A 9080-nucleotide genomic window follows, 5' to 3' on the forward strand; every position below is an offset into this window, starting at 1 on the left:
TGGAGTAAAAAGTACATTCTTTTATTTTCTTTAAATAGTAAATTAAAGTACAGATACCCCATAAAAAAACGACTTAAGTAATACTTTGTAGTATTTTTACTTAAGTACTTTACACCACTGGAGATATTGTAATCAGGTATACTGGTCAGACATGATGAGTATGTTTGCAGTAAATGCGGTCGGTTTAGAGATGTTCATGTATTCTAAAGCTGAATTCATTTCCGACTCCCTGGAGAGCAGTTTTTTTCCTGTTCCTTTCTTTCCATTATATAAAGATGCCCAAAAGGCAAATTGCATTCTGGAATAGATGATGAGGTGCCAGATACATTTCATTAAACTCAGATGAAATAAACGAGTAAGTGAGGGCTAAAAGGAAGTGAATGCTAAAAGGAACCATTTATCAGTTTAAAAGCCCAAGTGCCTCTGAGAGGCCTGATGGTAAACAATGAGATCTCTTTTAAATGGCACAGACATCTTAGGTTAGGTGATGTGGAATGGGACTACAGTACCATCACACTGATTGAACATTTCCCACTCCTCCATGTATCATACTTATTTATGTAATCTAACCCAAATAGGCTTTGGAAAACAGCAAAATAGAAAGCATTGACCTGCAGGCTTCATCCTTTGACACTGATGACTAACGTGTGTTTGCTGCTGCATTGAAAAGAGATGCCTTCTCTGTGCTGTTTTCACTGCAGTGTCACAGCATCTGTCGTGTATGTAACATACGTTCTCACCTGTAACTCTATGAAATGTGCCAGCTCTGGAGAAAGTTTTCACATCATCTGGTAAAGGTCAAAAGTGGGATGGTCATCACATCCTCCCAGTGAGTTGTTAAAAAGATTCAGACATTCGGTTTAGCAGCTCGTACATAACCTGTGGGCGATTGTCAGCTTAATCCATTGTTTGTCATATTGATGTAGTCCATGTTAATAGAGTAATGAAATCAAGTCAAAGGCTGTCACCTGTGATGTATGAGGTCATTGATTCTAATATGAAGCAGCTCATAATGAAGCCGTTCACAGTGACCTTAATGAATACGTCAGCTTTGATTAACGGTAAACCGTTGCAGTACTATTACGGCTGTGGTGTTGGAGGTCTAAAGCCGATGGTGTGTGACGGTGTATGATTTCCTTTCTGCAGGTGGAGCCATATCTGCCCTATGAGTACACATGTGAGGGGATGCTGGAGAGAGTGCATGCTTACATCCAGAACCAGGTGGGTTTGTGTTGCATACACCGGCCTTCATTACCCCGGAGATGGTGCAGCCAACCTCATCCACATTTATTTATGCACAGGCAAGATGAAGTCACACTGTACTGTATACATATAAAAGAGCCAACGTACACACACACAGTCCTGTTTAACTAACCTCCTGGGGACACATAATTCAGTTCATTCAAAATCTTCTTTTCCCTAACCCTAAAACTAACCCTAGCTCCAAACCCTGAACCTAATTCTAAACCTAACACTAATTCTAACCTTACACCCAAACCACCTAGAAATAGCATTTGACCTTGTGGGGATGAACAAAATGTCCCCAGTCGGTCAAATGTTTTTGTTTATTAATCTTGTGGGGACTTCTGCTTCCCACAAGTATAGTTAAACACGTCCACACACACAACCACGCACACACTAAAAGCCTTTTAATATTTCTTTGCACAATTACACACATTGTCATGCTCCAGTACGTTCATCATGCTGAGATGATTTGTGCGATGCACCGAGGGGCTTGTCTTCCAGTCTGGTTAAGGCAGTGGGAGAAAAGGGGAAATAGGGTGGCCTATGCCCAGCTCTGATCCACTCCCCCATCTGTCCATCACACACAGAGTAGTGTGCTCAGTGGGCTGTGACTGACTGAGACTGCCCGCCTGGCATGTACGAGCCCAGACTCCCAATCAGCGACAACCCTTCTATCCTCCTCCGTGGGCAGCACTGACCCCCATGATCCTCACGGATTCTTTATTGAGAATTTTTATACTGCTTTCTCACACACACACACACACACACAGATTCCGGATGAGGTGTCTGATCGCTCGCCCTGTTTTCCTGTTGAGCAGTAGCCCAGGGCTGGGGGGCTGTGGTGTGGTGGAGTGGAAGAGGCCTGGTTATTGCAGCAGGGCGCTGGGAGCCTGTTTAATAAACCGGACTGGGGGTCAGAGGAAGATGTCGCAGAAATATTATTACCTGTTTCTTATGAATAGGACCGACTGGGGGAGGTGCTCTCCCAGGGTTGATTCCTGCCTGAAACTCATTTGATTATTGGTGGCATAACTGTATTGTAGACATGACGATAGTTCAGTGTTAAATTCAAATCTCCCAACCATCATATCTAAGCCAATATGACACCAATCTCAATGAAAATTCGCAAATCAACTTGATTGGAGGTACTCAACACGCCTCTTGTCATGAGCCATTACTGAGAACCACATAACAGAGTATGTCTTGTGCCTACCTAGCTAAAATTCTAGACGTTGGATTAAAACGGGACTATAGCGTCCATAAAGCGACCATCGGGATTTAAAAAATGCCAGATTGACTACATTTTGTAGGTATAACAGTTTTTTTTGTCAATTTATCATTTATCGCTCTCATGTGCTCATTTCTGTCCGTTAAGTGCCAAAGATGCTACCTTCTTGTAGCATTTCTGAAAGAATATGTAAGCGGTGCAAATCCATTCTTGCTAGCATCAGAGAAACTCATCACTTTAATATCCATAATACATTCCAGGACACTCTTACACAGTGCCAAACTAACAACTCTGCCAAGTGTTGGATATTTTTCAACTCTGTCTCGGACACCTGTGTGAAGCTAGCCACAATAGTGGAATTTGCGGTTCACCTTCCAAATAAATGCCCCCATTGAAAGTGATTCAAACTGATACAAATAGTGGATGAGATGTTGAACAGTCCTTAGCTGTGGTATATTGGCCATATACCACACCCTCCCGGGCCTTATTGCTTAATTATGTTGTGTAATAATGTTGCATAATCACCTTCCAGTGTAAAAACCTTGGAATTTAAAAACAAGGTTTTAAGTGAGAAAAGGCATTGGTCTGAAAGCTGAAAAAATAAAGGAAATTCCCATGAACACCACATTGCCTTTTTCACCCATGCTCTACCTAGGGTTTCCAGCACACAGCTTCGACCTACTACAGTAGCTATGTTGTTCTTCAAACTATGTGTAGGCAGGTTGCTTAGGATTCATACTCTTCAGAGGGATAATGGACTTTACAGTGTCCTGCTATCAAAATTATGTATACCGGTATGTGTGTATATACAGTACCAGTCAAAAGTTCTGACACACCTACTCATTCATTAGTTTTTCTTAGTTTTTACAATGTAGAAAATAATGAAATAACATGTATGGAATCATGTAGTAAACCAAAAAGTGTTAATCAAATCAAAATATATTTTAGATTCTTGATGACAGCTTTGCATACTCTTGGCATTCTCTCAAGCAGCTTCACCTGGAATGCTTTTCCAACAGTCTTGAAGGAGTTCTCACATATGCTGAGCACTTGTTAGCTACTTTTATTTCCCTTTGCGGTCCAACTCATCCAAAACCATCTCAATTGGGTGGAGGTTGGGTGATTGTGGAAGCCAGGTCATCTGACGCAGCACTCCATCACTCACCTTCTTAGTCAAATAACTCTCACACAGCCTGGAGGTGTCTTGGGTCATTGTCCTGTTGAAAAACAAATGATAGTCCCCCTCAATGCAAACCAGATGGGATGGCATATCGCAGCAGAATGCTATGGTAGCCATGCAGGTTAAGTGTGTCTTGAATTCAAAATAAATCACAGACGGTGTCACCAACAAAGCACCATCACACCACCTCCTCCATGCTTCACGGTGGGAACCCCACATGCAGAGATAATCCGTTCACTTACTCTGTGTCTCACAAAGACATGGCGGCTGGAAACAAAACTCGCAAATTTGGATTTGACCAAAGGCCAGATTTGCACCGGTCTAATGTCCATTGATCATGTTTCTTGGCCAAAGCAAGCCACTTTTTCTTATTGGTGTCCTTTAGTAGTGGTTTCTTTGCAGCAATTCGACAATGGCCTGATTCACCCAGTCTCCTCTGAACAGTTGTTGAGATGTGTCTGTTACTTGAACTCGGAAGCATTTATTTGGGCTGCAATCTGAGGTGCAGTTAACTCTAATGCAGCAGAGGTAACTCTGGGTCTTCCTTTCCTGTGGCGGTCCTCATGAGAGCCAGTTTCATCATAGTGCTTGATGGTTTATGTGACTACACTTAAGAAACTTTAAAAGTTATTAATTTTACGTATTGACTGACCTTCATGTCTTAAAGTAATGATGGACTGTCGTTTCTCTTTGCTTATTTGAGCTGTTCTTGTCATAATATGGATTTGGTCTTTTACCAAATAAGGCTTCTGTCTTCTGTATACCACCCCTAACTTGTCACAACACAACTGATTGACTCAAACGCATTAAGAAGGAAAGAAATTCCACAAATTAACAACACACACCTGTTAATTGAAATGCATTCCAGGTGTCTACCTCATGAGCTGGTTGAGAGAATGCCAATAGTTTTCAAAGCTGTCAAGGCAAAGGGTGGCTACTTTGAAGAATCTCAAATATAAAATATATTTTGATTTGTTTACTGCATGATTTCATATGTGTTATTTCCTGGTTTTGATGTCTTCACTATTTTACTTGTGTAGAAAATAGTAAAAATAAAGAAACCTTTGAATGAGTTGGTGTGTCTAAACTTTTGACTGGTACTGTATATTCATATTATTCCAGGAGGCTGGAAGGCAATGTGTATGTCATAAGAGCTATGGTGATGCTGCTTTTATTATTCTGTAAAAATCAGAACCCATCAGAATGTATAGCAAATAAATGAATGTATAGTTCACAGCTGAATTACACACAGGACAGGTGCAGTGAAATGTGTTGTTTTACAGGGTCAGTCATATTAGTACAGCCCACCTGGAGCAAATTAGGGTTAAGCCTTGCTCAACGGCACCGACAGATTTTTCACCTTGTCGGCTTGGGTATTTTGGTTACTGGCTCAACGCTCTAACCACGAGGCTACCTGCCGCTTCAATGCTGAATGTAGGCTACAGTAGAATTGATTGATGAATGTAATGCTGAATAGCCAGATTAACTAACTACACAATAGCCAGATTGTGTAGTTATTCTGTTGTATTGTACTCTGCAGGAATTCTGTGCACTCGAAGCTCCATTTCCCTCAGCGAATACCTCCAGCAGTTGGCCAGGCAGCCCCCCCAGCCCCTTTGTCCTGCTGCCCAACTCCAGTGCCCTGGCTTGGGCCTCCAACATCAGCAATCCCCCCTCCTGGCCACCGCTTAGCGCCCTGAGGCTGCTGGCCTCCCTGGAGGGCCAGTCATGTATAGATGCGTGCCAGAGCGCAGGCCTGATCTGTGAGCCCGCCTTCTACCGCTTCATCAATATCAAAGAGGCCTTCAGTGGGTGAGCTGCTGCTTCCTCCCTCCACCACCATGTGATCGCACCACCATCTGTTACACAACATTCATCTTGTAATTTAACATTCAGCATATTATACAGCACAATCACTGAGGAAACAAACAATGAATATGAGCATCTTAAATTCTTATGAATATCCTCCCTCATTCTAATGCACTACCCAATGTGCTTTGGTGCAATGAATATTGATAGTCATTTATGAAGCCTTTTTTAAAACATTGATTATAATGTAAATCACATCACTTAATATGAATAATGATGTATAAAGAAATATCTCTCTGGTGTCTCCGCCCAGACTGGAAGTGCAGTGTGAGGGGGTGGAGGCTGAGATCAACCACATCTTCCCAGCTTTCTCAGTGGAGAGTAGTGAGTGTGGCCTCCAGAAAGACCCTCTGCTGTTCAGCTGTGCCGGGGCCAACACCAAGTACCACCGCCTCTGTCCCTGCAGGGACTACCGTAAGGGCCAGGTGGCGCTGTGCAGGGACTGCTTATGACTGTGACCAGCACCTGGGGGAAGATGACCTGCCACCACTCCCTCAGCCTTGGCCATCCCAGGGGCCCTTTTTATAGGTGGGAGGGACACTGAGGAGGATGGCCCCTGCTGGAGGTCAATGTGGGTGACACAGAGGAACTAGTAGGGTCGGTCGCCATGGGGTAGAGGAGCAGCTGTACAAAAGATTACTGCTGGTATCATTATAGCACAGGGGGGAATGCTTCACGGAACTGGACAGCTGGATAATGTTACAATGAGACTCCCTATCTGCTGCTCTGACTGGAGGCTCAGTGCATTGGCAATTCTGAAATGACTAGAATACCCGGTCGCCAAACCCACAAAATTGCTGCCAAACAAGACGTGTGGCTGACATAATGCATCTCAGGGAAATGCATGATTGTACTGTACCCTGCTAAAGTGATGACGCTGCTATAAGGTGAACGTTTTACAATAGTCTTTATGGACTACATTGGGTCCAACAACAGGAATGTTAGGGGGTGGAGTTATGAGGAACACAGAAATGGGGGGATTCAAAAAGATATCCCTGATAATTGTACTGCAATGCTATAGTTGCTAATATCTGCATTGCTTCAAGTGACATGCAGATACTGTATGGAATGTAATGTTCTGTGAAATACTTTGATCATAATGCAGTTGGGATATTTGTACAGTAGATGCACTACTAGATGTAATATTTTCCATGTCTCATACATTAGTATATTTGTACATACAAGTGTTGATTAATAAAAAAGACAATTGAAACATTCTGGTACAACTCTTCTCTGGTACAACTCTAAAACAGAGCCAGGTTACGTCTTGAGACATGAATGAGTCTGTAGATTTAGAAAAGCAATTGAGTGTAAAGCTGTCATCCATCTTTTTTGGTCAATTTCACAAAGCCAAATGGAAAAGAATGTTCTAATGACTTCTTTCAGAGCTAGTGATTTCTCTGCAGGCACTGTTGGCTTGGACTCATTCAGTTCATGGAGTGGTGCCTAAATACCCACAGACAAATTGTGAGAAGGTTGCCAGTGGGTGGAAGGCTGCATTTAGATGGTGCAGATCTTAGTGAGTTCTGTTGGGACGGAGAGTAGTGTTGGCTTATCCATGGCTCTTGGTGCAAAAGATCCCACCTCTCACTCATCTCACCACAAACAGCAGCTCTACAGTTCTTTGCTATTTTTGTCTGTCTGACTTCAGGATTTTCAGTCTTGTAGACACCAATGATTTACTGAAGTAACCGTCAAACACAAACTTATACTCCACAGTTGCCATACCCCAATGTCATGATGAGACCCAGTAAAGTGAGTTTGCAGGGGAGACGGTCCATGCCCCAGTCTGTCTGAGGGAGATTGAGCTGGAGGTAGATGTTGAGAAAGCCCATATACTGTAGACAATCATTCAATTATCCCTTTGCAATCAACAGGGTTGATAGCTCTCATCAGTATTTCCCATTCCCTGACCTGGGTGTAAAATGAACGTCATCATTGACTTGTTGAGGCTGCCAATAATGTACTCGTATTCATTTACATATATTTTGATATAGAGGCACCAATATGGATTTAGTGAGGAAACTGACGGAGACATTTCTACAACATCTGATGTGAATTTTACGATTCTTCCACTGGTATAGACAAGTAGATCACTCTTTCATAAAACACATGGAAGACACTCTGAAACACATAACTGATTCTATCATTTCAGAGAATGACATTAACTGACACAGACAATCTGCTCTGATTACCAAACAAAGTTTTAGTTCCAAAATCCTGTTTGTCCTCCAATGGTCTTCTCCCTCCTGTGGTTGTCCTGATTAAGATGCCATTACCAGGCAAACCTGCAAGCTCTAACTTCAAACAGGTGTCTACCATACAGAGTTGGGAACCAGGCCATTCATAGTCCTGAGAGCTATATCAAACTTTTATCGCCAACGTCATGTCTGCACAAGTGTTTTGTGGCAGTCCATCCAGATATTAAAAAGGAAAATGGCTCATTCTGTCCAACAGTGTACATTTTTTAATGGAATGGTGAAATATGTGCATTCTGAAGTGCATTTCAATCTGCAATGAGAAACTTTTTCCAATTGGATCTTTCTTCCTTTAATGTTTTGTCCAGTAGATATATCTACTACTGACTTGAATCACAACTACAGTACACTGCTTTGTTGACTTGCGGCATATTGTACGGTATGTTTTTGTTACATGATTTAGGTGATATGGGAATTAATGACAACATTTTATAGTGCCAGAATTAATCCGCCAACTTTTTCTACCACGCTAGCCTGACATGCACAAAATGGCTGAGGTGATGTGAAAGACATTCTCATCATACCTGCTCCAGAAATGCTGAACACTCTTGGCCAAGATAAGAGAGGTTTTAATGAGATATGTTGAGAGAAGATGATTGGAATTTGCCAGCTTAATGAAGGTGCTTATACTCCATTGTCACCTGAGTTTAATGGAGAGACACATTTAAGCCCATTCTAATCATCATTTTCCTGTCTGTGAACTCAAGTTGAACTTTATCTTGAAAAAGCACAGACAGGAGTGAGAACTGAAGGATGGCGAGGAGGAGAGGATAGAGATGGGAACGGGGCAAGGGAGCCGATGAGCTTTTCCTGTTCCTAACTTTGAACCTAAATTCAATGACATGGTGATATTTTTTGTTGAGTTCACGTTGAATTCATGTTAGTTGACAATTCAACCAAATGTAAATCAAAACTAGACTGACTGACGTCTGTGCCCAGTGGGGAGGCTCTCCCTTCGCCCAACCGTCCTTTTGATTGAAATGTTAATCTGAGGTCCTGACTCTGTAGTCACTAAAGAAAAACCCCATCCCCTCACACTACCTTTGCCAATGACATAACTATTTTACAGACCATAGATGTTTCTCTAATGCTGCAGGTAATAGCCAGTTCACATTTCCCAGCTGGTGTAACTCCATGTGTTCAGCAACGGTCTAATTATGACTTTGCAAGGTGAAAGTGGACTGAAAAAGCAGAGAGGTCTATAATGTATTATTATCTCATAAGCTACAGTGTATCTCTGCTGGTCAGGAGATAAGAGGATTAGACTGTAGAAAGCCAACAGCACAGGTTGGAGCATCTT

General features: G+C 42.2%; 1 protein-coding gene across 3 annotated transcripts in view; it reads left to right on the forward strand.

Annotated features, from left to right (window-relative positions):
- The window catches only part of LOC110538520 (alpha-1,6-mannosylglycoprotein 6-beta-N-acetylglucosaminyltransferase B), an 88845-nt gene extending 82110 nt beyond the window's left edge, over positions 1–6735 (forward strand). For all 3 annotated transcript variants that reach the window (XM_021625389.2, XM_036938602.1, XM_021625388.2), the window contains 3 exons: positions 1147–1221; positions 5194–5465; positions 5776–6735. In XM_021625389.2, the coding sequence (XP_021481064.2) occupies positions 1147–1221; positions 5194–5465; positions 5776–5974 (546 nt within the window). In that variant the 3' untranslated portion in view covers positions 5975–6735. The remainder of the gene's footprint in view (positions 1–1146; positions 1222–5193; positions 5466–5775) is intronic.
- The last annotated feature ends 2345 nt before the right edge of the window (positions 6736–9080 follow it).

The sequence above is a fragment of the Oncorhynchus mykiss genome, chromosome 12, assembly GCF_013265735.2.
Source record: "Oncorhynchus mykiss isolate Arlee chromosome 12, USDA_OmykA_1.1, whole genome shotgun sequence".
Taxonomy (NCBI): Eukaryota; Metazoa; Chordata; class Actinopteri; order Salmoniformes; family Salmonidae; genus Oncorhynchus; species Oncorhynchus mykiss.